Raw genomic sequence first — 27,378 nt, 5'->3', positions numbered from 1 at the left:
GCACTTGCCGAGCATGTTCAGGACGCGTTGTGAGTGACGCGCTTTCGTGTGCGCTCTTGTTCTCTGTTCGCTCGTCCTCACTACATACTCTCTTGCTCCCTGGTGGCGCGCTCGCGTACGACGACTATGGCGACCTTTTCACCAGCACCGCGACGCACGGCGCGCTATGCGTCGATCGGTTTGTCTCCTTCGCCACCTCGGCAGGGTCTTGGTAGGCGCACCCGCGCAGGTAGCACGCAGCCACAATCGCGTATTTCAACACCTGCGAGACGAGGGAGCTTGGCACCTGTCCGGGATGACGACTCCATCATGTCTGGCTCTGGAATGGACGTGGATGACGATTCATCAGAGATATTCGAGCGCGGACTGAAGGCAGAGACTGTGTTCTCGAAGTCGAAGGAGATGACGGTCACCTTCTATGCACAACTGCCTGTAGAAGTCAGGCAGGCTCTGCGCAACGCAGGTGCGGAGTCCTGAAACACGCTCTTTCCGTGAACTATTCTCATGTACGTCCGAACACTTCCAGACTTTTTCCGGGAAGGATACACGGGAGACGTAGATCCCACAACGGGATTCGCCGTAGTTGCGTCACTCGAGACATGTTTCGTGTGGAAGTACAGCCAGGTGCGTCTTGAACGTCCCGTACACCCTCGTATTCTTGACGAGCCATCTCGTGAAGGCTTTGACAGGGACCCCGACCTGCTACATCTTCGGATGCCCTCACGACGACAGCCCACCACCCATGACTACTCCATTCCATGCGCTCGTTCCATATGGCTTGCAGAGAGAACCAGGTCTCATCGTGAGCTCTAATATTGGTCAAATACGCTTCTGGGATAGCATCGGGATGGGCCTCGCGGGAGGAGACAACTTCTCTTATTCGGCCTTGAACTTGGAGCAGGGAGAGCACGTCACTAGCCTCACGCGAGCAGACGTAAGGTCTCATCTGTCAAGGAATGAACATCTCAACGCTAATGTGTCCCCAATTTGCAGCCACAAACCTACATAATCTCCACCTCGGTTGGCCGGTTATTCCGCCTGTCATTGACATCTTCCGGCGGAAAGTACCATCTGTCCAACCACGTATTCAGCCGACCTTCCTCTTCTTTGTCATTGACTCGACTCCTTCCTGGTTTCTGGTCCGTCCAGGAGCTGCAGCCTCAGCGGGGCAACATCAACGCAGTCGCAATTTGCGACTTGACGCGCGATGCATCTGGTCGGGTTGTATGGGCACTCGTGGACACGAGACTGCAACAGTGGAATATGTCAATTGAGGGTTGGGAGGAGTTGCTGCTCGAAGAGGACATTGGCGAACAGACGCGACTAGCAGTGAGGGAACACTTCCCCAATGCACCCCGGGACGACGTGGAGCTGGACCTAGAGCTCCTAGACCTGAAGATGCAAGGGTCAGTTGATCACACAGTTCAGTGACTAGCTCCTGACACCTTTGGCGTAGGCCTAACGATATGGTCCTACTGGTATCTTTTGCCGGTCAAGAAGATGACTCTTCCATGGAAGCTGCCATGCATCCTCGTCGCATGTATGCCATCCTGTCGATGCGGCATCTGCCAGGCGTGTTCCAGATCCTGAAGGTCCAGGCTGTTCCATATCAGAGCGTGAGTGATTACTATGCAGGATTCAGCTGTGGTGGTTACTGAGTGCTCTGCAGACATCGAGTTCTGGTGCACCCATGCACCCGAGGTTGCAGATTGTAGTCCCGGAGAAACTCGTGGCAGTCCAGTTTGGTGATACTGTGACTATATGCGCGCAAGGTCAGTGGGATCATATTTGCGTAGTGACCCGGGCTTATGAACGAACAGAGAATGAGTACATGGATAGGCTTGAGCTTAAGTCATCGACTGATCGGACCCTTGGTGTCGGCGTGATCGGAAACGAACACTCGATACTTGTCTTGACCGCTGCAACGATGATGAAGACAACCGTGGATATGGACGAAGTGGCTCGTTTCCATCCCGAGTGAGTTGTGCAGGTTTGTCATACCTTGTAGTGACCGCTGACTGTGATCAGGACGGGCCGCGCCAACCTGATCAAGTCCACAATGACAAAGGCAATCCTGTACGGATCGTTGCCGGAGGTGAGTTGAATGACGAGGTGCAATGGTTCTGCAAGCTCATGTCCATCGGCATTAGAATCCCCTTCACTTCAGCTTCCCTCCCGAAGTCGACGAGGAGGCTCTTATGTCCGGTGCTGAGCACTTGAGTGAGGCCGTGCTCGAGTCAGGTTTGTACCGATAGCCTTTTAACCGAATCCGACTCAGCTGACACGATACTGCAGACCCTGAAGTTGTACGTGCACACCATGACCTGAGCTCACAAATGAGTGGTCGCAAGGATCGTCTCAGCTTCTTGATCAAGTTCATAAACGACAACTCAGTGCTTACGAAGGTTTGTCCGGTAGACTAACCTCCATATCCCTTGCTGAATCGCGACGCATAGATGGCACAAAGGAGTCGTCAAACGTTGGCCACCGACGCTGAGAAGCTCTATGCGGCACACCAACTCTGGCTTCGCCATAATGAATTACTCCAGTGAGTGTCACAGCCTCCAATTGCAGCCATACACTTGTGCTCACCCGCTCATAGTGCTGGACATACTCAACGTACTTTGCAGAAGGCAGTTCAGCACTACATGACGGCGATTGGCGAGGGTTACCATGAAGATGGTATCCGAGCCTTCCTCAGACTACGAGTTCGGGACCTCGGTGGCCTCCTCCCTCATATTGCGGAGTTGGTGCGCGTCTCATCGACGAGCATGAATGGGAACCCTTCGGAAATCATCCCACAAGCGAATCAGATCATCCTGGTCCGTACGCTGCGCGAACGTTCTGAATCCACTTATCTAATAGATATTCCAGACGATCCTCCAAAGCGCATTCAACTACCGCGAGTACAATCTAGGTGTCTACGGCATCACTTTGCCCATGATCAACCCGTGGACCAGCCTGCCGAACGTCATCGAGACCTTGAACGAGTTGTTCAAGTTGACGACGCAGCTTGTGGAGGCACCCTCTGGCGATTCAGATACCGCCAACGTAAAGAAGCTACCCAAGTCCCAGCTTCCCGAGCTCGCCTCTTGCTTGTTCAAGTGCATCCAAGAGCGGTTGGACTGGCTTGGAAGGCGAGTCCGGTAGTGTCATGCATACACTTGCAGGCTATGCTAACTCACCCCATAGTACCGCTGCTGCCAATGAGACAGGGGCAGAGAGGGAGCGCTCCGAGCTGGATGAAAAGTTCCGTCAACTCCGTCCCGAAATCCTGGAGACACTCCGTAAGTGCCTGTTTCCTTGAGTGATGCAAGTTCTGACCGTAATTGTGGTCAGGGAGGAACGACTTCGCCAACGATGCATTCCGGCTGGCGGAGGATTACCACGACTTCCGGAGTCTTGCATCTCTCTGCCACAAGGGCAAGGTGTATCCGCCCCAGGAGAACCCGAATGCTGCGCGCATCGAGGCATACATTGACAAGTTCAAGGAGGCGTTCACTACGGAGCTGCACCAGTGGTATATTGAACATGGCGAGCTTCGGACCATGTTCGCCCAGGATCACAGCGGGTACCTCGATTTGTTCTTTGCGGACCACAAACATCCGGGCATCTCATGGATCCATGATCTTGGGCGAGGTCGGTATGCGGATGCGTCGCAAGCTTTGCGAACGGAATCTGAACACGCAACCGAGCTTGCTTCGAAACATGTACGTTCCGAGCAAGGGACACTTGCCGCTCTTGTCCCAGTACCAGTTCTGACTTGTTCACCGTAGCTCATGCTCAGCATCGGAAAATTGTCGCATCTGGCACAACTCCATGAAGGCGAGGCTTCGGTTAGTCAAGACGTTCTAGATGGTCAGTCTAGTGTTCCTATACATTGTAGTGTCCTTAACGTCTCTTGGTGTAGCCTTCCATGACGGTCTGGACTTTGTCGCTGTCCACGAAACGTTGATCGAAGACCTCAGATCGGCACTCGCCTCTGTTCGGACACGGCAATCCCTGGAAATGCAGATAGAGACCATCGCGAAGGAGAAGGCGTCGAACCTGGCAGGACGGAAAGCATTCTACAATGTGAGTAGTATTCTCACGCATCTTTAGCATATGCATTAATCTATGCCGCAGGTCTTCAAGTTTTTCGTGCGCCGACTATTACAGGGCAAGGCATTGTCCGTCGAGGACATGGCTGAACTGCTCAGCCTGAAGGACAACCGCAACCGGGAGGAGGACTATGCCGCGGCATTGCACTTGCTGGCGCGTGCAGAGGTATGTCCTATGCCGCCGAAGCTGCTGCCGCCACTCATGCACGATACAGAACTTGCCGAGCGCACGGCGGCTTAGCGCATTCAAGAACGTCTGGAGACGCATCTTCGTCCATGACGAGTGAGTCTTCCTGCAATCCCCTGCGACTGGTCTAATGCTACTTTCAGCTGGAATATGATCCGTCAGACGACCGGAGTGACTGACCAAGAGCTCAACGAACGCCTCAGGAGCACCGCACTGTACGCCGCGCTGCAAGCCATCGCGCACAAGAAGAACCGGCCAGAGGGCTACAAGCTCACCCCAACCGAGGCTTTAGACCGACCGTCGCAGAACGAGATTGCGCTTCGCTGGCCGAGCATGTCGCCCGAGGAGGTCGCGGCAATCGAGGTTGACTACGAGCGGGACTGCCGGACGCTACACGACCTTGAGCTAGAGGGGATTTACCAGAGCATGGAGCAGCTCGTAGAGAACGATGTCGGCCAGTCATAGTTCCTGCACGGGTCTGAAGCACTTCGATCGCTCATCTTCGTTATGTGCCCCGAAAATGTAAATGCATCTCTTCCTGTATCGTTGCTAGTCGCTGTAATGTCTCGTGTGTACTTGTGCCCGGATTGACGTCGAAGACATTCGCTCGTACGGCAAAGAGATTTGGAGTGGGTGTATATTCAACTGAAGGGGTGCATGATCCGGGATACGAACTTCTCGTAGCGAACGCGAGCTCCGAGAAGGATCGCAGCCCAGTTTCTCCGCCGCCATTCCTCGCCATACTCGTCCAGCCGGGTGCGCTCCTGTGCGACCCAGCTATGGTAGAAGTCGCTCAGCGCGATCTCCCGCTGCTCTGGTGTCGTGCCCTCTGGGAGACTCTGCAGTACCGCCTCCTTCGCAGCGTAGAAACGAGTGTTGCTCTGCAATATCAGGACATGCGAGGAGGATCACCGTCGAGTCAATCAATGAGGTCCGGGGTAGGGGCATAGTTACTCGCGTACGCACCTCTTTCCAGAAGTCATGATTGAAGCTATCAATCTCCTGCCTCTGCATCTTCCATTGGTACTCGCGCGTGTCTCCCGTGAACTCCCTGAGCGAGTATGGATGCCGGACTTGCGGCGGCGGGGGTGGGGGCGCGTCATCGTATATAACAGGGCGCAGGTGTGAGACGGGGTCCGGCGGACCCACTAGGTGGGAGCGAGCTAATGATGCATGGAAACAGCGTGCATGGCCAGGTTGGAAAGACGGTGTAGATGCTCGGAGGAGCCTGAGCATGGCGGTCCCCTAGAGAGGTGCAGAACGCCCATCACGTGCGAACACACGGCAGTCGTACGCGGACGTGCGCGGGACACTGTCAGTGCAAGATCGAGAGGGACGCAATGACATTATGGACAGGCGGAAGTTTACATTATAGATAGCGACGTATTAGTTGTATCTATATGTCCAGTCCATTGTAACCGCAGATCTTGCGGAGCCTGCCTAGTGCTTCTTGCCAGCAGCCTTCTCCTGCACATCCTGTGCCTTTTCTTCCACCTTCTCCTCCACCTTGTGTGCCCACTCGGACGTCGGCGTGAAGGCACTGGCAGCAATCCACGAGCCTGCAAACACACCGAACAGGACCCAGAGCCCCTTCTTCTCATCCTGGTCTAGTGTCCTCGAGTACGTCTTCCCCTGCGGTCCCGAAGTCTCTGTCTTAGCTGCAACGTCATACTGACCGTCAGCAGCACCCGGCAGCTTGAAGGTGGTAGGAACACCGATATCATCCGCCATGTCTGCAAGGAGCTGGCCTACAGCTGTCTTGGGCGGGGGACGTGGGGCGTCGGCAGAGGACGAAGGGGAAGGAGAGTAGAGGTTGTGAGAGGGTCCGCCGCCTGGGTGGGTTTCTTCGCCTCCGATAACAACAACCTTTGGTTCGGTGGAAGGCGAGGACTGGACAGGTGCGAGCTCATGCCTAAGCTTGGAGGAGTCCCAGGAATCGGGAACGAATGGCTAGTACGTGGTAGTGTCAGTGTTTTAACGCAACATTCACAAGTACAGAACGTACAATCGGTACGGGGGCCTCGACCTCCGGCACCGCCGCTTCTGGAACCTTGATGTCGAGGTTGTACTTGGGGTAGTTGGGCTCGGCAGTGGAGGGGATTCCCGGGACCTCTGTCGGTGTCTCAGTGCTGGTAGAAGCACGGCGCACCTGGGGCGCGGCGGGAGTGGGCTCGGGGGCGAAAGCCTTGTTCTTTTCGTCTTGCTGAAGACGCGTGATCAACGTGGCCTTATTGCCCTTGCTGCAGGGAGATATGAGGCGGCGGGTGCAGACTACGTGGAAGGCGCGACGTACGAAGACAGACCGCGGTTGCGAGCTTCCTTGCGGAGCTCGGCGACGGTCTCATTCTCCCATGCCTTGGTGAGTAGGACGGTGGAAACAAAGGACCTCCTCTGGGACGCGATGGCCTGACGGAGGGGAACGCGAAGGGCAGCAGCGTACATAGCGGACGAGGTGGAAGGGGAGTGAAGTCACACCGGGCGCGTTCGGACCTCGCGCGCAACCAGCGCCAGCTGCCACCAAGTATGAGATCATCGCGTGCATTGACTTTTCCCCTTCAACCACTTCGACAATAGTGGCACTCTAGTAACGTAAGCTCGAGCTTGTACGATACATATCACAGAGCACTGACGCTCCAGCGCAGATTAATATCATTCATACTACGCAGATCATACTTGCAACTTCAAGAAGTCCCGGACAAGCTGCATGAACCTCTCGCGCTCCTCCCAGAAGGGCGTGTGGCTCGACTTTTCAAACGTGACCCATTTCACCTTGGGGATCCGCTCAAAGAAGGGAGCCACCACAAAGTCTTGGGAGACGTCCTTGCGACCGTTGATCACGAATGTAGGGACTCGCACTAGATGCAGACGGTCGACAACCGTCCAATCCTTCAGGATGCTACGGGTGCGGTTGAACAAACGAAGAACGAAGAAATCAGGTAACAACTCACGGAGCACCCGCGACCGTTGGATCTCCGTTCTCTCCAAAGACTTGGTCCAAAGAGTACACGAACTCTGGGGGAAATGGTTTCACAAGGCAACCGTGGTGCGCATGGAACTCCCGTAGCGCTGCTTGGAACGCCTTCGGGTCTTTCATGCCGCCCGCTAATCCCTCCTGCACCTCCTTGGGGAAAAACTGCATGAGTTGCATGTTAGACTGGCCCCATAGACTGGTCGCTGCAAGCGTGTCTGCCAGTATGAGCTTCTGCAATCCCGGTGGCTGCCTGCGGACTTCGAACTCTCACCCGAGAACCCCGCCCCAAGAGTGACCGAGGAGGTGAAACCCATCCTGTACCCCAAAGTGCTCGAGCAGATTTTCGAGCTCGTCGATGAAGAGGTCGATGGTCCAGAAGGTGGGCGGTTTGTCTTTGAGGTGGGTAGAGCCCGCATTGCCGATCTGGTCATAGAATATGACAGGAATGGAGGCGTCCCCGAGGTCGGAGATGGGCAGGAGGGCATCATGCGATAGTCCGGGACCCCCGTGGAGGCAAACAAGAGGTGGATGGGTACGATCCTTGAGGTCACCGAAGACCTTATAGTACGTCTGGTATGTCTCTCCCTGGTAGGTGAACGGGATATGCCCTTCAACCATTGGGGCCTTGGTGAGTGTAGCCATTTGTATTCCTAGGTCTGCGACCCTAAAAATTGATATCAGAGATTGGTATTGAGGTGATGAGAACAGATAGGCGACTTACTGGAAGGGGAGCGATTAATGGGCGACGGGATGAGGTAGCTGACTTGTCAGAGGCGAATCATGCTTTATATCCCTTCAACGAGGGTTTGGCAGTATACTCCTTGGGTATATATGTACGAGCACATCTTGCTAAGCTTCTCTTCTGGGCGATGATCGAAGACCGTTCGATCGACGTCCCGCGGAGTTGCTGGTGCGCCCATGCTGTGGAGGCACTAGGGACGCTCGTTACTCGGGCGAATTCCCATTCACCCTTTTCTAGCCTCTAAATCCTTCATTATGGAAGTGAAAATGATAAGATGTTCCGATTTGCCGCTACGTTGAGATCAAATCAAGTACAGGCCTCAAGGTACCGCGACCGTCGTGACAGGCGTTCAGTATGATGTCCGGAAATGGCAATGACGTCGGCATTACGGATAGCGCTCATCACACCTGCGGCCTCGCCTGGCCTCCATCGCTAGTACTAGTGAGCTATACATCATCCTACACCAGTCGTTAGCCAATTGCAACGGCAATTCCGGAGGATTGCAGCAAGTAATGCGTGTGCTTACCAGGATTCGAGAGAGTTCGTGGATGTTAGTCCCAGTCGAAGGCACGTGTCCGATACCGTGGGCGCGCTCCGTCGGACGCGTCTTGCGCTCAATCTTCGACGTCGACAAGCTCGCGCTGCGCAGAAACTGGGTCAAGGGCGAGTGGAGAAGAGCTACAGCCTCGGGACTATCAATCACGATCGGTGAGACTTATCTTGTGCCATCTTTCCTTCAAAGGCCGGCTTATTCTGCTCTCAATCTTTGCTGCCTCGTGTTCCCGCTGCCTCGTGTCCATCTATTCCGTCTCTGCGTCCTCGGTGACTCCTCTAGCCATATTAATCCCGCTTGTCCTTCCTCTCTCCCAACTACACCGTCCTCTTTTCCTTCCCCTCCGTCCCCAAGATGCTGCTCTCCCCCGCGTGCGTGCTCGACCTTCGTCTAGTGTTCGGGAGGTGATCTGATAATCATTCTCTTGATAGCACCTCCAATGCGAGTCTTCACTCCTCGCAGGGCTTCTGGGGCAGGTTCAAGACCCCCAAAACTCCCAAGGAGACTGAGCTGCGTGATCAACGGCAAGCTCAGCTTGCCTTGACAAGGCAACGGCTCCTGACGCTCGCTTTCGAAGACATGGAGACAGTACGGATGGTGAGTGCTCTTCGTATCGTATTTCCTGGCTGCGCCACTCACGCCACACATGTAGCTTCCTAATTCATACGTGGTACGTTGTCCCGTTTGCCGTATCTTCTGAAGTGTACCCATACATTCCAAAGGAACTGGATGCTGTTGCACGAGATTGGATCAAACCTCCCCCAGACGTCCAGTTCAGTCTACGGGTTCCTATCGAGTATGCATCCTTGCATGCAGCGGTACGTGATGTCATATACCCGGGAAGATATTTAGCTCATCTCATGTCATTAGCGATTGGTTGCGGGTCCATATATTTATGTACGTTCCCATCCATTTCCCTTTAGAGCTCTATTAATCTTGGCATACATAGTTGACAAGCGAGGACTCATACCAAATTGCAATCATGGGAGTGCAAGGGTTACGAGTTGAGATCGTATCTGATAGTCCCCCTCCACCGGATGAGCCTCCGTGAGTACCTATCACCGTGGTTGTACCGAATCGACACTAATATCAATTCTACTAGTCCGCCTCCGTAAGCCGCGACCATCCGTCGATGTAGTGTTTCCTTGCTGATGCTGACTGCTGGACAGACCGCCGCCTGTGCTGGAGATGCCCGGAACATTCATGCTAGAGCTTGGTCCTGGGCAGAATGTGGCGCTGGACACCACAATTACGTCTGACGAGCTGGACATGGCGCGTATGGAGGATGGCACTACAGTCGACGGGTCGTTCTGGGGCAAACTCGACATTGTGCACGATGGGGACGTGCACAAGATGGAGTTCTCCGGGACTCGGATCCAGAACACCGAGAACGTGTCCACAGACCTCATCGTCGACTCGCGAGTCATCAACAAGCTGGCCGTTGCTGCGAAGCCGGCCACAGCGAAATGCCACCTCAGCATTCTTGCTCCGGCGCAACAGTATGCGGACGTGATCCTCTCGTTCTCTCCACTCTGGAAGCTTGGCGTGAGCTGGCCCCCTGCCGAGCCTGTACCGGAGAACCCGCACAAGGTGAAGTGGTTTCTGCGGGTGCATCCGGGTGGCGCGGTCGAGCACTTCGAGACGGAGATGACAGCGACGTCGCTTTACTACGAAGCAATGTAAGTGGACCTTCTTGGTACTTAGGTCTGGGGCATTGGACTGAATTTTTGCTACTCTTTCCTACGTCAGACCTGAACCGGGCATGCTGGAACCCTCAGAGTTTATTGCGCCTCGCAATGGATTCGCTATGTCCTTCCGTGACTTCGTTCCCCATCTCATGCGTGTTCTGGATCAGCTCGGGATGTCGTTGTTCGCTCGCACGTCGTTCATTAGGTACGTCATAGGCTTTCTTCTGTGTATCAGTCGCCTAACCTTTGCGTCTCCTAGCAACAACATGTCCGCTTTCTCCGCGCACCGTAACATCGCATACCGCTTCATGTCCCCAAGCAAGATTGCTGCGGCGATAGATATCTCGGTCACCGTTGAGAACTGCGTATTCACGCGGCTCTTCCTCATGTTCCGCGGCGTGTCCGACGAGGAGCTCGGCCTGTTTTCGGGTGCTGGAGAGAAGGAGGCTAACCAGATGAACTGGCGGGAAGTCGTCGGTTGGTCCGAGCTGAGCAAGGACTCAACTCACTTCCGTGTCTTGGAGACGTCAGTCCTCGAGGTGACGTAAACCTCTATCACCGGCTCCATCTTTGGACCTGCGCTGTCCTCCATTCGCGACTGCACTTCCTCTTCTCTGCGACATCCATATCCATTCATCTTTCATCTGATACCTTCCTCGCAATGCTCCCATTTGCTAGCCCATGATTCTAATCCCCCCTTTCCTCTGGTTTTATGATTCTGCTTCGCTAGTTCCGTCACTGTAGTCTTATCGCTCAATTAGTCTGTATCCTCGCGCGCAGGTGCGCTCTTCCGGCGTTCTCAAGCCCTCATCCGCCATCATCCTCCCCTCCGTTACCACTGCTAATCCTCACACTCCCATGACCGGAATATCTTACTGTTTCCCCTTTGGACAGTCTCTGCCCTGCTTGCTATCCCCGCTGTCGTTGTAGTTCATGATCATGACCATGTAGCCGTGGCACGTCTCCCGATCTCATGTCAACACTTTGTTTTCATGCCTCTGTACTGAGTACATAATGAATGCCTCACGAGTCTCCGGACGTCTCCATGCAACAGCCGACGAGTGCCTGGTGGCCTGGGCACAATGGGCGGCGATCTGGGACAATTGCATAGAGCAAAGCAGTGCCAAGAAACCGGTGAAGGCGCGGCAGAGGGAGGTAAGTACACTAAATTCTGACAGAGGGAGGTATCCGGCCGGTTCAGGGTCTGATCAAGGTCATGGAACCGGAACCGCGTCGACCATCGACATCTGCTTCTGCCACTACTCAGCCTTCTACCGCCACCTCGCATCTGCCCTCCCTCCCCGCTCTCCGCCCCCGCCACGTCTGTCCAACTCAGATAGCCAGCGATGAGTGCCGCACGCCCGACGGAGGCAGAGTTCAAGCAACACCAGCACGGGTGCGTCGCCGTCCCGCGCCTGATCGACATCGACGCGTCTGGCGCGGACGCGCTTAAGCTTTAGCCTCCTCGCTCGCTCGCCCTAACACCCCGCGCACGCAGGAAGGAGCCATCTGGGGGCTCGCACTTCGCCCGATCGGGCACGCCGTCGTCGTATCAGGGACAAGGCCAGGAGCAGGGTGCCAGCTACTACGACGACGAAGACGTGTTCGACGAGTACACGCACGAGCGCCTGCCCACGGAGCCTGCACGGATCGACCTCGAGCTACCGGAGTCCAACCTTGACCTGACGATGACGTTCCAATCGATCCTCGCTGAGGCTGCCCCCGCAGAGCCCGCCCAAGAGTACGTCTCCGTTTTCATCTACACTCGCCGTTGCACGTCCGGATATAGGCGCTGCCGCTCGTGGAGACCACATGGGCGCTTATTCCGATCGTGTCGTTTCTGGGGTACGTTCGAGGTCACTGGATGCTGACGCGCCCGTGCGCAGGATGGACCGCGTTCAGAAGCGGCAGAGCAACGTGATGAAGTTGACAGAACAGAACGAGAAGCTGAAGGAGGAGCTGCGCGCGATGACGGAGCGGCTGGAGGCGGCGGAACGCAAGCAGAGGGACTTGGAGTCGCGCCAGCAGCGACGGTCGGCGGAGGGGGCTCACTGATTGCTGTGTCCTCGCAACATGAACATGCACACTAGACTCTGGATTGGAAGGCACGACCTGCGCCCCCGACGCACTCTGGAAGATCCAAATCGACGAGTGGTGCACGCGAGCGGGGCGCGAGGGAGCCTATATGTATTTGTACGACGATGATACCACAGCGTATTGAGTAGGTGGCGGGGACGGTCGAATCGGAGGGCGTGCCGGAGAGCCGAGGAGGTAAACGATGACACGGTGAGCCCCGGGCGAGAGAAAATCGATGGGGGATAAGAGTGTGCGAGGAGCAGCTGCTACCTCAATGATGGCTGTCGCCGATCGAGAACCTGCCCCAGCTCCATGGGGTCCTCCCCACGCGCTTTCTTGCTCAAACTCTTGCGCCCTCCCAGACCGCATAATCCCAGCCCTCAGTCCTATATAACCTCCAAATCTTATCATCAGCCCCCCTTCGTCCTCCTCCACCACCACCGCCATGTCTCGTCGCGCCTCCGAGCTCACCAGCCCCCCTGCGTTCGCCCGTCGCCCGTCCGCGCTCGACTCGCCCACCTCTGTCTCGAGGAGGCAGTCGGGCGCGTCCTCGCGCCGCCCGTCCATCGACCCCTCCAGGCTCGTGCCTATGGACAAGTAAGTGCGCGACCAGTGTCTCCCTTGACACCATGCTGACCCTTGTGATCTCTCTAGAGCTCATCACATTGGAGGGAGCGACGACTTCAATGTGGTCTTTGTCGGCGCAGGCAATATCATGTTCGGTGCGTCCCCGCGTCCACCATGCGGCATAGCACCTAAATTAACCGCCTATATGCGTCATCCCAGGTTCGGACGAAGGTCCCTGGAACCACTCCTTCCGCTTCGAACAGTGAGTTCTGGTCCGATTGTCCGAGCGTCTATATGTGGCATGCTGAAACAACCAACAGCAAGCTCGGACCGCGTCTCAAGGTCGTCGCGCTGATCGACCCAGCCGTGGAGCGTGCGACTACCGTCCTCCAGAAGAAATGCGAGACCTTCGTGCGCTCCGCCTATGAGAACACCCGTGTGTTCAAGACGCTCGAGGACTTCGTACGCAACATGTCCAAGAGGGACATGCCGCGTGCTATCATCGTCGGCTCCCCACCCATGTTCCGTGGTACCATCCAGCCTGGACGGGACATCGAGTCGCAAATTATGAAGCACTTCCCTGGCGTAGCCATGTTCATCGAGAAGCCCGCTGCGACTGGCCCGGCGAGCGAGCTTCCCGAGGCGTTCCAGGTTGCGAAGGCGATCAACGAGAGCGGCACGATCTGCTCGGTCGGGTATATGTTGCGATACCTGCGTGCCGTCCAGATGATGAAGCAGATTATCAACGAGAACAACCTGACAGTCATGGCTACTATTGCGCGGTACGCGTGTGCATACGAGGCGATCGCCAAGCCCGACTGGTGGGACAAGTCGAAGAGTGCGGGCCCGATTATCGAGCAAGGCACACACTTCTGTGACCTTTCGCGTTACTTTGGTGGCGAGGTCGACATGTCGACTGTGAACGCGCACTCGCTTGAGTGGGACGAGAACGCGGGTCACCTCTCAAAGATGTCTGTGGACGAGACCGCCATCCCGCCGGAGAACAGGATCCCCCGTGTCACCGCTGCTACCTGGTACGTAGGTCTTATTTGATGTCTCGGGACGCCTCCTAACTTATGAACCGACAGGAAATACGACAGCGGTGCTGTTGGCAGCTTTACCCACTTGGTCGCCCTCCAGGGTCACGACTACAGTTGTGAACTTGAGGTGTATGCGGATGGCTATCAGCTCAAGTAAGGTTTCATTTGACTTTTCGCAAGTGCTATATGGCTTACTACTGCTATATAGGCTGGTGAACCCCTACGTTCAGCCTGTCTTGTACATCCGCAAGCCAGGCAGCGACATCGAGGAGATGCACAGGTTCCCCGACGATGATCCCTTCTTCTCTGAGGTGAGACATTCGCCGGAGTGAGTAACCAAGAGCTTACCGTAGAACAATAACCATCTAGATTTCCGTTCTCATCGACAACATTGAGGATATCGAGGAGGACCCGGAGACAGCACAGATCCTGAGCTCGTTCGAAGGTGCGTTGCTGCTTTATACACGCTGTGTTAATTGAACTGATCCACTCCGTCAGATGCCTGCAAGACGTACGAGTTGACATGGGCAATCCGGCTGGCGACCGAGCGCAATCGCAAGATCAAGAAGGATGCCGAAGCTTCTACGACGGCCGCGTGAAGAGCGCGCACATAGACAGCTTTGGAAGAAGATATCCCTTGTACGATGTGATAACATTGCATATAGAACACTTTCAGACTATGCATGTGGGTGCGAATAAGGTACAGATGTTACAATCGGATGCGAGAACGATATGCAAGACAACATGAGCCATACAGTTACAGTAGACAGCACAAGTCCAAAGAAATGAATGGAAAGATTCCGACACAGCGCCCTGTTTAGTCGGACTCCTCAACATGAGTGAGATCGATCTCTTGCCTCTTGGCTGGAGGCGGATTTGCGTCGCCCCCTTCTGTATCCGCAGCGCCCTCTTCTTCCTCGAGCTGCCGCTTTGAGCGGGCCATGACGCGCTCAGCGATTGCTCGAGCAGCCTTCTTGTTCTCCTCTTTGACTTTATCGCTCCAAGCTATGCGGAGGTGATCTTTCATCTTCGGAATAGTCTTGATCACCTTCTCGCAGTGCGGGCACGTCATATCCTCCTTCAGCAGCTTCTCGTATTCATTTTTGTCGATGTCTGATTTCTACAGATGGGCACCATGCGTCAGCACCAAACCGTCTCATGCCCGCTCACGGCAAATACGCCTATCCAAGTAGAAGACGGTGGTGGGCACGCACCATGGCAAACCAGGTAGGCTCGACGTCGGGATCAAACCACGACAGGACGTCATCGAGATGCAAGAAGAATCCGAGCGTCGGGTGAAACGAATTCAGGTGTTTCTTCGACTTGATAAAGCCCCCGTTGAATTCCGTCGACATGATATGCAGATGTATATGCCTGGGCCACACAAGTACTAGTCAGCCTCAACGTTCGCTGCACGGTGCAGAAGAAAGGGGGCAGGTATGAAACAAGAAACGGCACACACTGGAGGTGCTTGAGCTGAACGGGGACGTACTCCATCGACGGCACGGCATGAAATCCCATCTGTATGTCCCACTTGAAGTCGTGGCGGTTGAGCATCTCTTCCTCGATGAGCGCCTTGGCTACGAGCGCGTCGCGCCGCATGTTCTGCAGGAGTGTCTTCGCCTGCTCGCGCGGGAGCTGGAGCACCGTGCGCAGATCGCGCAGGTTCGCGGCCGTATAAGGCGGCTTGATGCGGGGGAGGAGGAGGTAGTGGAACATCGACTTTGGGTACTTGTCGATGATCGTCACCGAGAAGTCGCTGTGGCAAAGTCTAAGCTCGAGCGGGAGGATTGCGGGATCGGCAAGTTCGGCGTAGCCGCGCAATACGGTGAGGTGGGCCATCCTTGCACGAGCAGGACTTTTGGGAGGGCGGTGGCTCTGGGTGGTCTCTTGGTCTGTAGGCTTCAGGCGGTGATGGACGGGCGGAACAAGACGCGTCGAACACGCGATGTTGTATGTGGGTGCCATCGGGAACTGCCGACGGAGGTCCGGCTATCTGGTTAGGAATGCAGTATGTAACGAGCATAGTAGAACCTAGGGTTAGATGGTATTCAGAGAGGCAAAGGCGGCGAGTTGACAAGTACTGCCTGGATGCTTGGGGATTGGGTAATGTGGAAGGGACAGAGTCCTGTCCCGAAGATGTGGAGGGGCTTTGACCTGTTTCCATGTCGCAAGGGAGACTAGGACGTTTCTGGGCCCGACTTGCAACACGGTTCATATAATCTTGAGTGATTGTGTTCATCGAGCATATGCAGCGGTTCGGGAGATAATCACGGAATGGAAAGGATTCAATAAACCACGACATGCACATACATGGTCAGGGGCGTCCGGGACGTGGAAGATAGCATTGTCCAGAATCTGTCCAATGCAACAACAGCAGAAATTGCTTGTCGAGAGATTTGTAGGGGAAGAGGGAAAGAAGGGTAACATACCAGTGCGTGCTCTTGGTGCCCCTAATCAACTGACATCCCATTACTTCTTCATATACGCGCAAACCCGTCCGATACACGTAAAACAGACTTTTGGGAACCGAATAGAACCAATCGCCTCCCTCACAACCAAAGTCGACTGGACGGGTGTCGCGTTGCCGACAATGCATGAATACGGGGACCTCATCCGTTGTCTCCGCCGGGGTCTTGAGAGGTTGCGCTTACATCCTTGTACGGAGAGAAGACGGGATCGATATACACCGGGACCATGGAGGAATGGTTGGAGAGGGGATAGCCAGGGTGCGAAAGCAGGAACAGTCGGCACGGTTGGCGGTCGTGGAATGGCAAGGGCGCATGCGGTATAGGGGGGCTGGGCGTGAGCGCGGCATTGCACAACGCGTTGCAATTTTCCTTCATTGTCAACGACTACCAGTACGACAACTCACCCTTTTGAGCCACGGACGCCTCGAAACAGGATATGAGGATAACCAAATGACATCTAATGGATGCATTGTTGACGGGTACGACGCAGGATTCGTGAAGGCTTGCAGGGTGAAGGTAGAGGAGGAGGGAGTCCAAACCAGATCCAATCCAAGCAGGATCCGCCGTTGGTCGTGTTTTATGAGTTTGAAATATTGGCGAACATGAAATTTCGGGGAACCATTGAGCAGAAATTCAAGTGGTCGGGGAGGCGGGTGATGAGAAGGGGGACAAGAAGACAAGCCGCACGGATCTCAGAGGGAGGAAAATACCGTGCTAGAGACCAAACTGCCTCTTGCCGTCCTTTCTCCTCTGGCCCTCCCATTGCCAATCCCGCCGGGTCATCGAGTCTTGGTGTAATATTCGACATCTGCGCGGACCATGTCGCCAGGGAAAGGCGGAGGCTTGTGGTCGTAAACTGACGGTGGTCGCGATGGCTGGTGCGGAGGCGTATGGTGAGGTATATTTTCCTCTGGTCGTCCAGGGGTCGCAGTGGTCGGGGGAGTGAGTAGACTCAGGATGACGATAGTAATATCTGAGGCCCGCAGGACTACTGGGTGGGTTGGGGGGCAATGACGCTGACACTGGGGAGGTTCACAAGAGAAGGTGGTGGTCGGGTTGAGCCGCTACTTCTTTGTCCATGGCGTCGAGGGGCATGAACCCGATGAAAATCACGAATAAATTGTGCGGGAGAACGACGATGAGGAGAAGTGAGCAGAAGCTGACGGATAGACGGGGAGGCGAGTAGAAGGGCAGGCACCGGTCGGTGTTGGGCAGGGACTGGGGGCCACGCCATTGCACGTTTTCGGACCCCAACTTGGCAGCAACCCTCGACGAGTCCCGGCTACCGCCCGTTCGTCTTCAGTCTCTGCCCTCTTCTTCCCTCAGCTACGCAGTCCTCTTCGCTCCCCTCTGCAAGGGACTGAACCTCGGCTTCATCGCACCATGTCTTGCCTTTGAGCGGCGACTCGACGACCTGCAGCTCGAACGACGGCAAAACAACCGCAGTCTCTCTGCGAGGCTCAACCATCCGACCGACCGTATATGTGCGGTCAACGACAAGATGTCGTCGCTCTCGCAGCCATCGTATTCGTTCCCTTCTGGGGGGGACTGAACACGCGGGCTGACGAGCGATTCCGGGCGGATTCGAGACCAGCATCATCAACCAGCCGCGACGGCCAACCGATCATGCTGCTCCCTTCCACCCCTTTCAAAACAAGAAGCAATGGTTTCACGTCTTATGGGACTTATCTTCTGCATGCATGTTTTGCATAGACTCATACGTCGGGGACGATGCCCCGACGAAGCCACACGTCGAGTGGTTCAACACCTCTAGGTGCGTTCTCCGTTTTGGTGATTCTTCTCGTCCATTGCAAGTTGCCGTCATTTGCCGCCTTCTACATCTTGAGGCCATCCCTTGTTGTCTTCGCCAGGTTTTTCCGGACTGGCCAGATAACCTGGAGTCGGCCCTTGTGTTGTGAGGTTGCATCTGATTCATCTTGCAGCCCACATCTTGAGGATTTGAGGTTGCTCGCAGACGGCTTGAGGTATTTTGGCAATCTGAGACATTCAGGTCACGCTTGAGCACGAACAATCTTCTCGTTGAAAGAGTAATTGGTGATGGTTAGAAACTCACCGCCTGCGCGCGACCGTGTGTGGGATTGCTCGTCACGTGATAAATCACGTGCGTGTTCCATTCACGCGCCCAAAGCGTTGACTGTCCTGATTGTCTTCCCGCAGGGCGTGGAGGCAGAGTCCCGGTGGATGTTCAGTCGATGGCGAACGATTCGGGTGTGGTCTCCTTGCACTAGACGTTAGCAACCCGAATATGCGCGAACTGCTCATCCTGTCCCGCCGTGAGTTAGGAACGGGGCAAGGTGGCTTGGCTCCTGGGAGTAATCACGACGTGGTTCCCCCCCCTCCAACGTTCTCATGGTGCTGTTGACGATACACATTGCTTGTTGCTTGACCTGCGGGGTACATGACGCCGCAGAATAGGACAGTTGCTTGGCTACGACTGGTGAAGTCAGGCAAAATCCTAGGCAGCCTGTGACTAGAGACCCACCTATCACCTTGCAGTCCAACATGTCAACTTGCCCTTCCAGCCTTGTCCTAGGTGTTCTCATTCACGAACATCTGGTATTGCATTAGAGCGGGCGGCGACGGCGGTGATCGGTGCAGGCGGGATGGACGAGGCTCGCGGAAGCATTTTGTGGCGGCAAGGTACAAGATCTTGGGTGCGCGCGTACCGGGACGGTGGGTCGCGCACGGCAGTGACTTGGATTGGCGTTCCAAAAGGCAAGTGCGCATCTCTTCTTTCACACTTTCTTCGCCGTCGTTCCCTTCGCGATATATGAGCCCCGCCGGGCTCCCCCCCCCTTCATCTCTTCTTCTCTTTTCCTCCCACCTTCCCTCGCGTCGATACTCCCGCCTTCCCGCCTTTCGCCTCTATATTGTGCTGTTTCTCTTCCCATTTTAGTTCCTGCTGGAACACTCTTCTGGCTCTGTCGTCCCTACAATCTAATAGATGTGGCGATTTGACCCGCCCTATCCGTCGTTCACCCTCATCATGACCCAGCCTCAAGCGCAAAACTTCGACATCTCCCGTCTCCCGGCCTACCGGTCGAGCGTTCTCGAGAGATTCCACCCTTATGCTCGAAAAGCTACTCGTCGTAACCAGGATCGGCTCATGGTGTGTAAGCTGCGTCTTCTGGTATTGGCCTTTCCCGACCGTCCTGGTCATCCTACAGCTGACCATCGACCGACGCTACGCGGCGCAACCTATCGCGGAGGAGGCAACCACCGCGCCAACCCCGGTAAGTCCTCAACGATCCTTTCTACCTTCATCGCAATTTCCCCTTATGAAGATCCTCCAATATCTCCCAGCCCATAGTAGAGGAAGAGGACGAAGGGCTTGCTGCAGGTGGTCAATTGGCTCGGGGCAAGTTGGCTGCCGCGCTGGCGGTGAGTTGGCCCACAAAGATATGCACTTCCACAGTGCTCACGGGTAACACACGTCCCAGGTCCTCCTCGAGATCTTGCGGTTCAAGTTCATCGTCAACTAGGTCATTGGTGTTCCCTCTCTCAACGTCCAGCGTAAGGGTTAAGGACGACTGGTTCGGACTCCCGGGCCTCTGCCTCACCCTGTCGCCTCAGCCGTCGACATCGTCGTCGCAGTCAGCAACACATCGCAAACCCGCTCATAAAATATGCTCTCTAGACTTTGTATGTTTTCCTCCGCTACTTCAGCTTCTTGTGTAGTGCCCTCGTTCTGCTTGCATCCTGAGTGTACATGTACATACCGCATCTCTATCTCTGCTTGTCTCAATTTCGGAAAGTGTAGTCATGGCCATCTACTGTATCATATAGTTCCTATTACCCGTCTCTTGTTACTGGCCCACCGATCTACATGCTACACTTCTTGTACATACCTAGCGTTTCGTGTCCTGCCGTGCACTGTGTCCCCCATATACCATAGTCCCGTCTTCTTGACATAGATACAATAAGTCAGCCTAGACTCATGCTCGCTTCAGTCAAAGTCGCAATCCACTGTCTCGTTTCTTGTTGACAGCGGAGGTGTCACACATAGTGCTTGAAGCCTGTTAGTTCATTGCCGATTGGATCAACGGTATACTTCTGCTCTGCGGCGATACAAGAGTACTGGGTTCGAGGCTGTCCCGAGCAGTGTCAGTCAGGGCTCATAACCTGTTGAAACTAAACAGATTATGAGGTACCTGACTTGCACTCCTCAATCGACAGCATTCGGATTTTTTTTTGCTATTTTCTCTCGTGATAGGACGCACACTGGTGTTGTATCAAGACACAAGAGCATAGAACACAAGTACAATGATATAGTGAAGGACGAGGAGTCGATTATGCGTACATCTCGTCCCAACCCTCGTCGTTCGTCGCCGGCCTCGTCGGGTCCACACCGACTATACCAAAAGGTCCAGTGACAGGCTCAGTGGGTGCACCCGCGCCCTCCGGCGGGCCAGCTGCATTAGACGTAGGAGGCGCGGCCTTCTCTACAGCCTCCCTCTCCTGCTCGACTTCCCTAATCATGTCCCACATGTCCTCGTCCTCGTCCATAGGAGGGGCCGGTGCAGTTGGCTTCTTCACAGCCTGCTCGCGGTCCGGAGGGACGTAAGGCTCAGCTGGGAAGTCATCCATCGCGTCCCACATTGCTTCGTCCTCGTCCATCGGCGTATTGGAAGTCGCAGCAGGTGCGCGGCGCGGGGCAGGTGCACTTGTGGTCGAGGGGCCAGATGGACCTTGCGTCTGAGCAACCTCCTCCTCCCGAATCATGGCGTCAATGTCAAAGTCATCGTCGAGCCCATCCGCTTCGGAGGCGGAGGACGGAGGTAGTGAGGGGCCGCGCGAGGGCGCTGGGGATGACCGCTCGTTGTCTGTTGCAATTGGGACGTCCGTCGGACGCGGCGCGTCGTCGTTGTCCGCGTCGCTGTCAGAGTGGTCTGAGCCGTCCGCATTGACGTCGTGCCCGTTGATGAGGCCCTTGGATTCATCTCTCCAGACGCCGAGAGCAACCTAGGATCCTCTGTCAGTCATAGCAAAGGCGAGGCTCTTGGGGACGTACGTTCATGCGCTTGGAGTGACAGAGCTTCTCGACGCGTTGGACCGTGTCGATGAATTGTGTGTTCGGGTACATCTCGTGCGACCAGAAGTGGTACACGTTCAGCAGTCTGTTAAGATCGGATAACTAATACGGCTTGAGTTCGAGTGCTGCGTACAGTAGGCAAGTCGGCCGTACATACCTCGTGCCCCTTGCCTTTCGGCTTGAAGTTCTTCGCCTGCTTCACCAGAGCGGGGAATCCAAGTGGGCCCACCAGCGTCCCCTCGTCCAAGTTCTTCCTCTTCCTCTTGGACAACCCATCCTTCGCCTTCTTCCCTCCCTTCGTTCTCTTTCCATCCTCCTCCTCATCTCCCAGGTCTCGTGGTGGTGAACTGCTTGGGAGGATCTGGTGCGGGGTGAGCGCGATCTTGGCTTCCGCCTGCCGCCTGAGCGCGTCCACGTCGAGGGAAGGCGCGAGCTGCTTGAATGTGCTCTCCGGCTCGTCCTCGAGGTCGTCAAAGAGAGCATCTATATCGTTCTTTGAGGTGCTTGGTCTTGACGCGTAGTGCGCGCCCTTAGAGGATGTAGGAGCAGCTTCGTTCTCGGAGTCGGAGTCGAGGAACAGAGTCGATCGTGGCCGCCGCTTGGCCGTGTTGCTGAGTACGACGTCGTCGTCATCGTCCAGGGTAGGAGGGTTTCGTGGCGGAGCCGGAGTAGAAGACGCAGATTCCGCGGGAATGTCCCAGATATCAGCGAGAGAGGCCATCGTCGTATGTAGTTCGACTTCGGAGTCGCGAGCAAGTGAGCGCGCCCGACCCCCGACGCGTGCCACAGACGCGTCCGTCACGTCGCGTAACGGCACATTTTAGTCACGGTTCTCAGCCACCGAACGCGAGATCTCGGGCGATCGACCACATTCTCTACTGCGAACCTACATCCAAGTTCGAACAATGTCCTCGGAGGCAGAACAACCATTGCCAGACCCTGATGTCGGGAAGGGCATCGAATATTGGGCCACTCAGCCGGCCAGCTACGATGGTGTCCTCGGTGAGTCCTGTGTCTGGATTAACCGCTGCCGGGAATGATACTCATCTGTAGGCGGCTTTGGTACCGGGGTATGTCCCAGACACAATTCATGAGGCCCGATGATTGAATAAGGCTCCGATGACAGACATTGCCCAGGGTGGACGCACTCGGGTCCCGCCAAATGCTCATGTACCTCCTCCCGGAGCTCTGTACCGTTCCCTCAGCTGTGCGCCCTCTACACGTCTCAGAGGACGTTGCGAACAAGCGTACCCGCGTACTGGACGTCGGAGCAGGTGTAGGCCGTGTGACCGCGGACGTTCTCCTGCATCTGTTCTCGGACGTCGTCCTCGTCGAGCCCGTCGACATCTTCATCAATCAAGCCCTGCGCCGCGGCAAGGCGAGCGAAGACCTTTCAAATGCCTCCAAGGCATTCTTGCCTGCGGACGAGGGCACGGAAATCAATGACCTCGAGGTCGTCCCGTGGAAAGGCATCGCGGACAAGACGAAGAGCGTCACCTTCATCCAGGCAACTCTGCAGGACTTCGACCCTGTTCACCCCGTCGCCGCGCCAGAGAAGGCGAAGGTGCTCGGACGAGTGGGACATACGCCGTCCGCGGACGACCTCGACTCCAAGTTCGACGTCGTATGGTGTCAATGGTGCCTCGGGGCACTCAGCGACACTGACCTCATCAACTTCTTCCGCCGAGCCAAGACCGCACTCCGCGATCCCGCGCGAGGCCTCATCGTCGTAAAGGAAAATACCTGCTCAGAGAAGGGGTTCCCTCGTGCGGTCTTTGACGAGAGCGATTCCAGCTTGACGAGGTGGGCTTGTCGCGAGGATTTCCTTGATATTCCTTCGGCTGAGTGGGACCGTGTCTGCAGGTCCGATCTTGCTTGGAAACAATGTTTCACGGATGCGGGCTTGAAGCTCATTTACGAACAGACACAAGAGGGCTTCCCGGAAGGTCTCTACCCTGTGAAAATGTATGTAATTTCGGAGTCGTCCTTGCGACGCCCAAGGCTAACGCTCTTATAGGTACGCAATGAGGTAGCAAGTAGACGAGACTCTACGCGCGGGTTGGATGATTGAATTTTATATGGTATTCGTCAGTACGACTACAGCAGGAGAGAGCAGACATGCGCGCGAGAGGCAAAGTGCACGTAGACAGACAGGTAAAATGCGAGAAAACTAGTAAGCAACGTGAGACGAATCGTCATTGGCGTACGACGCTGGAACATGCCTGACATCGTCAGGTAATTCACAGTCCGAGACACCTCTTCCACAGCAAAAATAGCAGAGCGTATACGATTCTCCGGGGTCAGGCGTTCGTGAGTGACGCCTTCGTATTCTCCCTCAGGTCCTGCTCCTGTCGTGCGAGAATCGCGTCCGAGAGGCTGGTCCGCCTCTTGACCTCTGATCGCTCCTTGACTGATGGGAAGTGTGCCTGAATGACACCTTCCAACTGAGGCCAGATTTCGTCCGATGTCCGCCCAGAGAGGGTGGCGAGCTTCATTGACCGATCATTAGCCGCCTTCGCGCTGTAGTACGCGACTAGAGGGGACGTCGATGCATAGAACTGCTCCAGGCGTCGAGCAAATATTTCCTGCGAGCACGTTGTCAGCACGTTCGTAATTTGAAAAGCATGGTATACACGCACAGGGTTGTCATCTGGCCGCTTGGTTAGAGGCTCGCCTGTCTCGTCATCGTGCCCTGCCACCTTCGGTGGGTTATAGGACAGGTTGTACACACGCCCCGAAGGCAAGTGAACCCATCTGTCTGAGATACGACCGAGGATCACGTCGTCTGGAACGTCCAGGTTGATGACTAGACTCATAGGAGTGCCTTGCCGTCTGCGAAAGGGGGATTAGCTCTGATGATGCACATGTACGTGCATGCAATACTCACGAAAGGTGTCCATCGAGCATCTCGCCCTGGCCTAGTGTTCGCGGGAACCCATCCAATAACCAGTGCTGCAATCACGTATCAACATGTAGCCTTTGGCGTCATATTCACGGTGGAACCTGCCTTATTATGCAGCATGTCTAGCTTACTCGTTACGACCTTAAGCATGATGTCGTCCGGAAGGAGGCCACCTGATGCAACGATCTGCTCTGCAAGCAACCCGACCTCGGTCCTGCACATTCCGTTAAGCAATAACCCAACACAATGACAGTTTAAACGCACTTTTCTGCAATGTGCTGCCTAAGCAGATCCCCCGTCGAAAGCGACACAATCTCATACTTCTTAACCAGCCGAGCGGAGAGCGTGCCCTTGCCCGCGCCGGGCTTCCCTGTACAACAGACGGGAACAGTTCCATGTCAGTTAGACGTTCCACACAACTTACGGCACAAGTGAGTCTAGTGTTAACGCCGCCGCATATGCGCACACGCACGACGTCATATAGCACGACAGTACCCCCCGGGCCCCAAGCGCAACCCAGCAGAAGAGATTTGCGAACACGCACCGAACATAATCATCCGCAAAAACTTCCCATCGCTGTGTCCATGTCCACTCGCAGGCGCAGTCTCCGCGCGGCCGGTGTTGAGCGAGAACGGGATGGCCTTCTGTGTTGCCACGGACTGGCTGATATTCCGGCGCCCAGTGTATGTGCTGAGACGCGTCCGTCCTACAAACCTCGCAGGGAGGACTGAGCTCGAGCTTGCCTTCGCATTCGGCCGAAGGACATGGGCAGCTTGCGCTCGGAGGGCGAAGATAGGGCCCGGGACGGACATCGTGCGCTGGGAGAATGTTCTGCAGATGTGGGGGATCTCCCGAGCCCGACTGCAAGCCGAAAGCACCAAGGCGATGCACAGAAACCACCATTCGTCAGCCGGACGAGGACAAGAAGAGGAACACACAGAATTGCTCACCTCTACGCGCTAGTGAACCTGCTAGCAGCTAGATTCTCGTCCGCGCGGCGAGGGGAAAGAGGAGGAGACGGGCGTCGGAGGTCGGCTTGGCCCTTTCCCCAAAGGTTCTTCGCGCATCCGTCACGCGACAGTGCGCCCAGGCGCTCCCCATTTGTCAGACCATATTCTAGGCTGGCCCCGTCTCACCACCCTGCGCAGCGTAACATTGCATGACTCTGCCATGACTCGACCACGAGATGGCGCGTATTCCAGCAAAATGAGCAGTGAAGTTCAGAGGGTATCCCATAAGCTCAAAGCAATTGCATCTAAGCTTGAGATTGTATTCCGGAAGACCGGTCCGGGCACTGAACCAGGAAGAAGTTCATGCCCTCGAGTCGAAACAGCCGCAACGATGTCGAAGAGAGGTGTATCGCTGCTGCATTAGTCCTTACAGGAAGACAAGTACAGTATAGCACTACTGAAGTACTGAAGGCGCCATCTCATTGCATGAAGTAACCTTTCACGCGTGTGCCCCCGTTTGCTGCTGCCCCTTCTGGTGCCATCCAATCAACTCCCTCATCTCCGCAACCCCGTACGGACCCCTCACATCGGGCCTAGTGATGTCCGCCGCAATGCAAACCGCCTCGGCGACATGGTCGACATGGACCGGAGGAATGGTGAGTGCCCTCGCAATGGCGTCGAGCCCCGAGTCCGGCAATAGCTGGTCTCCATTAATCGAAGACCGTCCACGGGGAAGCACGGAGCCCAATGCGTGCAGGACAGCTGACGGGGTCGGGAAGCCTGCTGGTGCCTTAGCGTGTATCGTCGCGGAGAGGTCCAGGAGCGCGGCAACCGGGGAGACTATAGGACGGAAATGGGGGTGATAAATGAGACCTAGGGGCAGAGGGTCAGCGGCGAAATTGACTATGAGCTAGTATGGAGACTGGAACGTACTGGGTCTGATATAGACACCGCGGAAATCGGGCTCGTCGTGGACCATGTTCTCGATGAGCATCTCTGCTTCCCGCTTGGTCCGAATGTATCCCGCGGGGACGAGGGGCCGTGTGCAGTCCTCGGCGGAGATGTACACGAATGGGCGTGGGGCGTTCAGCTCCACGGTCGGCTTCGTTTTCAGGAACGTCTCGCAAACGCGCAACGCTGTATGTCACGGAGCGACGACAGCGCAGTGAGGCTAACGGGGATCGAGATGAGAGAAAGACGACAGACGTACCCGTGTCGCGATTCACGACCTCATAGCTGCCCTCGCGCTTCTTCTCCTCCCTCTCCAACGGGTTCGCAGACGGTCCTGAGCCAGCAATGCCAGCAGCCACGCTGCTCACAAACCGTGGCACGTTCCCGTCCTTCAGCGCGCTCTTGTACCCAGATTTCTCGAACAACGTGCCGATGGTATGCACTACCGCGGTCACTCCGGGGAGCAGGTGCTCGTATGTTTCAGGCTCCAGCGCGCTGCCCTTGTGCCATTCGACCTGAATGCAGCATTGCGAGCGAGGGTAGAGGGTAGAGAGACATAGGCTATGAGTGTATGCGCGCGCGTCATAGGAGGGTGCAACCACACTTTGGATACCCAGGCGGGAGTGTGACCCTTGGGTGTCTGCCACGGCCTGCCTGACTGACTGCAACACACTCTAGCATGAGCCTCCTCCTTCGCTACGGACAAGACATATGAAACGCGCCTGATGCTCACGACCTGCATGCCGCGCGCGAGTGCTGTCCTGCAGACAGCAGAGCCTGCATAGGGCGATGAGCATATGAATTGCAGTGCACAGACTGTCCGACACACCGACGAAGCCATTGCCTCCGACGACAAGAATCTTCTGGGCGATGGGCTGCATAACGGTGGTAGATATGAGAGAGGCGAGAGAGACGCGTTCAGGAGGACATGGGGGAGTCGGAGGACGTCGTTCGACACCAAGTGCGCGGGACAGTTTGTCGACGTCACTCCGATGAGCGGTGAAGCGGACGCGTCAGATCTCGATCGACCGCGACTCCTTGCAGTCGATCGTATGTTTGCGTCGGTGGCTTCGTTGTTATGGTCCTGTGGACACCCACGAAGCACGCGTCATTTAGCCCATGTGCAA

At 55.7% G+C, this 27,378-nt stretch overlaps 13 protein-coding genes across 13 annotated transcripts; 6 read left to right on the top strand and 7 right to left on the bottom strand.

Annotated features, from left to right (window-relative positions):
- The first annotated feature begins 65 nt into the window (after positions 1-65).
- On the top strand, positions 66-4,908 carry L226DRAFT_190957 (uncharacterized protein). Its single transcript, XM_067672763.1, has 20 exons — positions 66-463; positions 527-624; positions 680-934; positions 994-1,406; positions 1,457-1,616; positions 1,670-1,772; positions 1,821-1,977; positions 2,029-2,095; positions 2,151-2,241; positions 2,296-2,405; positions 2,457-2,548; positions 2,603-2,822; positions 2,875-3,137; positions 3,193-3,287; positions 3,340-3,710; positions 3,777-3,858; positions 3,911-4,074; positions 4,135-4,266; positions 4,316-4,383; positions 4,431-4,908. The coding sequence occupies exons 1-20, from the start codon at positions 127-129 to the stop codon at positions 4,750-4,752; spliced, it is 3,600 nt and encodes a 1,199-aa protein (XP_067540683.1). The 5' UTR covers positions 66-126; the 3' UTR covers positions 4,753-4,908.
- L226DRAFT_609072 (uncharacterized protein) lies at positions 4,540-5,544 on the bottom strand. Its single transcript, XM_067686020.1, has 2 exons — positions 5,254-5,544; positions 4,540-5,168 (listed from the first exon to the last, which is right to left on the bottom strand). The coding sequence occupies exons 1-2, from the start codon at positions 5,521-5,523 to the stop codon at positions 4,929-4,931; spliced, it is 510 nt and encodes a 169-aa protein (XP_067540682.1). The 5' UTR covers positions 5,524-5,544; the 3' UTR covers positions 4,540-4,928.
- Positions 5,545-5,614: 70 nt separating this feature from the next.
- On the bottom strand, positions 5,615-6,752 carry L226DRAFT_530300 (uncharacterized protein). The gene is made up of 3 exons (XM_067679821.1): positions 6,581-6,752; positions 6,293-6,527; positions 5,615-6,237 (listed from the first exon to the last, which is right to left on the bottom strand). The coding sequence occupies exons 1-3, from the start codon at positions 6,727-6,729 to the stop codon at positions 5,728-5,730; spliced, it is 894 nt and encodes a 297-aa protein (XP_067540681.1). The 5' UTR covers positions 6,730-6,752; the 3' UTR covers positions 5,615-5,727.
- Positions 6,753-6,954: 202 nt separating this feature from the next.
- On the bottom strand, positions 6,955-7,876 carry L226DRAFT_550236 (proline iminopeptidase; the record flags this gene model as incomplete). Its single annotated transcript, XM_067682738.1, has 3 exons — positions 6,955-7,183; positions 7,236-7,508; positions 7,530-7,876. The coding sequence occupies 3 exons, from the start codon at positions 7,874-7,876 to the stop codon at positions 6,955-6,957; spliced, it is 849 nt and encodes a 282-aa protein (XP_067540680.1).
- Positions 7,877-8,907: 1,031 nt separating this feature from the next.
- L226DRAFT_566642 (uncharacterized protein) lies at positions 8,908-10,789 on the top strand (the record flags this gene model as incomplete). The annotated part of the gene is made up of 10 exons (XM_067683932.1): positions 8,908-8,924; positions 8,985-9,150; positions 9,206-9,223; positions 9,276-9,371; positions 9,424-9,450; positions 9,503-9,600; positions 9,656-9,664; positions 9,723-10,232; positions 10,303-10,446; positions 10,501-10,789. The coding sequence occupies 10 exons, from the start codon at positions 8,908-8,910 to the stop codon at positions 10,787-10,789; spliced, it is 1,374 nt and encodes a 457-aa protein (XP_067540679.1).
- A 701-nt stretch (positions 10,790-11,490) lies between these two features.
- L226DRAFT_530297 (uncharacterized protein) lies at positions 11,491-12,570 on the top strand. The gene is made up of 3 exons (XM_067679820.1): positions 11,491-11,637; positions 11,740-11,982; positions 12,128-12,570. Exons 1-3 carry the CDS (start codon positions 11,588-11,590, stop codon positions 12,294-12,296), a joined length of 462 nt encoding a protein of 153 aa, XP_067540678.1. The 5' UTR covers positions 11,491-11,587; the 3' UTR covers positions 12,297-12,570.
- A 192-nt stretch (positions 12,571-12,762) lies between these two features.
- L226DRAFT_455263 (uncharacterized protein) lies at positions 12,763-14,523 on the top strand (the record flags this gene model as incomplete). Its single annotated transcript, XM_067675225.1, has 8 exons — positions 12,763-12,914; positions 12,972-13,039; positions 13,104-13,146; positions 13,205-13,918; positions 13,973-14,077; positions 14,133-14,235; positions 14,294-14,369; positions 14,423-14,523. The coding sequence occupies 8 exons, from the start codon at positions 12,763-12,765 to the stop codon at positions 14,521-14,523; spliced, it is 1,362 nt and encodes a 453-aa protein (XP_067540677.1).
- A 475-nt stretch (positions 14,524-14,998) lies between these two features.
- On the bottom strand, positions 14,999-15,840 carry L226DRAFT_557374 (uncharacterized protein). The gene is made up of 3 exons (XM_067683172.1): positions 15,387-15,840; positions 15,139-15,298; positions 14,999-15,105 (listed from the first exon to the last, which is right to left on the bottom strand). Exons 1-3 carry the CDS (start codon positions 15,764-15,766, stop codon positions 15,091-15,093), a joined length of 555 nt encoding a protein of 184 aa, XP_067540676.1. The 5' UTR covers positions 15,767-15,840; the 3' UTR covers positions 14,999-15,090.
- Positions 15,841-18,905: 3,065 nt separating this feature from the next.
- Positions 18,906-20,381, top strand: L226DRAFT_609065 (uncharacterized protein). The gene is made up of 4 exons (XM_067686019.1): positions 18,906-19,525; positions 19,584-19,649; positions 19,720-19,797; positions 19,857-20,381. Exons 1-4 carry the CDS (start codon positions 19,361-19,363, stop codon positions 19,896-19,898), a joined length of 351 nt encoding a protein of 116 aa, XP_067540675.1. The 5' UTR covers positions 18,906-19,360; the 3' UTR covers positions 19,899-20,381.
- A 247-nt stretch (positions 20,382-20,628) lies between these two features.
- Positions 20,629-22,178, bottom strand: L226DRAFT_609064 (Swi3-domain-containing protein). Its single transcript, XM_067686018.1, has 3 exons — positions 21,606-22,178; positions 21,428-21,550; positions 20,629-21,378 (listed from the first exon to the last, which is right to left on the bottom strand). Exons 1-3 carry the CDS (start codon positions 22,167-22,169, stop codon positions 20,707-20,709), a joined length of 1,359 nt encoding a protein of 452 aa, XP_067540674.1. The 5' UTR covers positions 22,170-22,178; the 3' UTR covers positions 20,629-20,706.
- A 175-nt stretch (positions 22,179-22,353) lies between these two features.
- Positions 22,354-23,481, top strand: L226DRAFT_566636 (DUF858-domain-containing protein; the record flags this gene model as incomplete). The annotated part of the gene is made up of 4 exons (XM_067683931.1): positions 22,354-22,450; positions 22,502-22,518; positions 22,575-23,413; positions 23,466-23,481. 4 exons carry the CDS (start codon positions 22,354-22,356, stop codon positions 23,479-23,481), a joined length of 969 nt encoding a protein of 322 aa, XP_067540673.1.
- On the bottom strand, positions 23,472-25,339 carry L226DRAFT_530289 (adenylate kinase). The gene is made up of 7 exons (XM_067679819.1): positions 25,301-25,339; positions 24,895-25,211; positions 24,615-24,720; positions 24,456-24,564; positions 24,336-24,400; positions 24,088-24,280; positions 23,472-24,033 (listed from the first exon to the last, which is right to left on the bottom strand). The coding sequence occupies exons 2-7, from the start codon at positions 25,160-25,162 to the stop codon at positions 23,749-23,751; spliced, it is 1,026 nt and encodes a 341-aa protein (XP_067540672.1). The 5' UTR covers positions 25,163-25,211; positions 25,301-25,339; the 3' UTR covers positions 23,472-23,748.
- Positions 25,340-25,799: 460 nt separating this feature from the next.
- On the bottom strand, positions 25,800-27,132 carry L226DRAFT_542792 (NAD-P-binding protein; the record flags this gene model as incomplete). Its single annotated transcript, XM_067682151.1, has 6 exons — positions 25,800-26,173; positions 26,234-26,437; positions 26,511-26,766; positions 26,856-26,913; positions 26,974-27,028; positions 27,081-27,132. 6 exons carry the CDS (start codon positions 27,130-27,132, stop codon positions 25,800-25,802), a joined length of 999 nt encoding a protein of 332 aa, XP_067540671.1.
- Positions 27,133-27,378: the final 246 nt, after the last annotated feature.

Source organism: Lentinus tigrinus, assembly GCF_003813185.1.
Source record: "Lentinus tigrinus ALCF2SS1-7 unplaced genomic scaffold L226scaffold_3, whole genome shotgun sequence".
Lineage (NCBI taxonomy): Eukaryota > Fungi > Basidiomycota > Agaricomycetes > Polyporales > Polyporaceae > Lentinus > Lentinus tigrinus.
This window is presented reverse-complemented; position numbering and strand designations above follow the sequence as displayed.

Coding starts and splice junctions, on each gene's coding strand:
- L226DRAFT_530297 (XM_067679820.1), top strand. CDS start 11,588: ATGAGTGCCGCACGCCCGACGGAGGCAGAGTTCAAGCAACACCAGCAC. Junction 11,638..11,739: donor TTCAAGCAACACCAGCACGG/GTGCGTCGCCGT, acceptor CCGCGCACGCAG/GAAGGAGCCATCTGGGGGCT. Junction 11,983..12,127: donor CCCGCAGAGCCCGCCCAAGA/GTACGTCTCCGT, acceptor GCCCGTGCGCAG/GATGGACCGCGTTCAGAAGC.
- L226DRAFT_609072 (XM_067686020.1), bottom strand. CDS start 5,523: ATGCTCAGGCTCCTCCGAGCATCTACACCGTCTTTCCAACCTGGCCAT. Junction 5,169..5,253: donor ATCATGACTTCTGGAAAGAG/GTGCGTACGCGA, acceptor CTGATATTGCAG/AGCAACACTCGTTTCTACGC.
- L226DRAFT_557374 (XM_067683172.1), bottom strand. CDS start 15,766: ATGGCCCACCTCACCGTATTGCGCGGCTACGCCGAACTTGCCGATCCC. Junction 15,299..15,386: donor GTTCAGCTCAAGCACCTCCA/GTGTGTGCCGTT, acceptor TGTGTGGCCCAG/GCATATACATCTGCATATCA.
- L226DRAFT_609065 (XM_067686019.1), top strand. CDS start 19,361: ATGTGGCGATTTGACCCGCCCTATCCGTCGTTCACCCTCATCATGACC. Junction 19,526..19,583: donor GTAACCAGGATCGGCTCATG/GTGTGTAAGCTG, acceptor GTCATCCTACAG/CTGACCATCGACCGACGCTA. Junction 19,650..19,719: donor CAACCACCGCGCCAACCCCG/GTAAGTCCTCAA, acceptor AATATCTCCCAG/CCCATAGTAGAGGAAGAGGA.
- L226DRAFT_609064 (XM_067686018.1), bottom strand. CDS start 22,169: ATGGCCTCTCTCGCTGATATCTGGGACATTCCCGCGGAATCTGCGTCT. Junction 21,551..21,605: donor CGAAAGGCAAGGGGCACGAG/GTATGTACGGCC, acceptor AAGCCGTATTAG/TTATCCGATCTTAACAGACT. Junction 21,379..21,427: donor GTCACTCCAAGCGCATGAAC/GTACGTCCCCAA, acceptor AGAGGATCCTAG/GTTGCTCTCGGCGTCTGGAG.
- L226DRAFT_530300 (XM_067679821.1), bottom strand. CDS start 6,729: ATGTACGCTGCTGCCCTTCGCGTTCCCCTCCGTCAGGCCATCGCGTCC. Junction 6,528..6,580: donor CGCAACCGCGGTCTGTCTTC/GTACGTCGCGCC, acceptor ATCTCCCTGCAG/CAAGGGCAATAAGGCCACGT. Junction 6,238..6,292: donor TCGAGGCCCCCGTACCGATT/GTACGTTCTGTA, acceptor ACCACGTACTAG/CCATTCGTTCCCGATTCCTG.
- L226DRAFT_530289 (XM_067679819.1), bottom strand. CDS start 25,162: ATGTCCGTCCCGGGCCCTATCTTCGCCCTCCGAGCGCAAGCTGCCCAT. Junction 24,721..24,894: donor TTTGCGGATGATTATGTTCG/GTGCGTGTTCGC, acceptor TCTGTTGTACAG/GGAAGCCCGGCGCGGGCAAG. Junction 24,281..24,335: donor ATGCTCGATGGACACCTTTC/GTGAGTATTGCA, acceptor CCCCTTTCGCAG/ACGGCAAGGCACTCCTATGA.
- L226DRAFT_190957 (XM_067672763.1), top strand. CDS start 127: ATGGCGACCTTTTCACCAGCACCGCGACGCACGGCGCGCTATGCGTCG. Junction 3,288..3,339: donor CGAAATCCTGGAGACACTCC/GTAAGTGCCTGT, acceptor AATTGTGGTCAG/GGAGGAACGACTTCGCCAAC. Junction 3,859..3,910: donor TAGTCAAGACGTTCTAGATG/GTCAGTCTAGTG, acceptor CTCTTGGTGTAG/CCTTCCATGACGGTCTGGAC.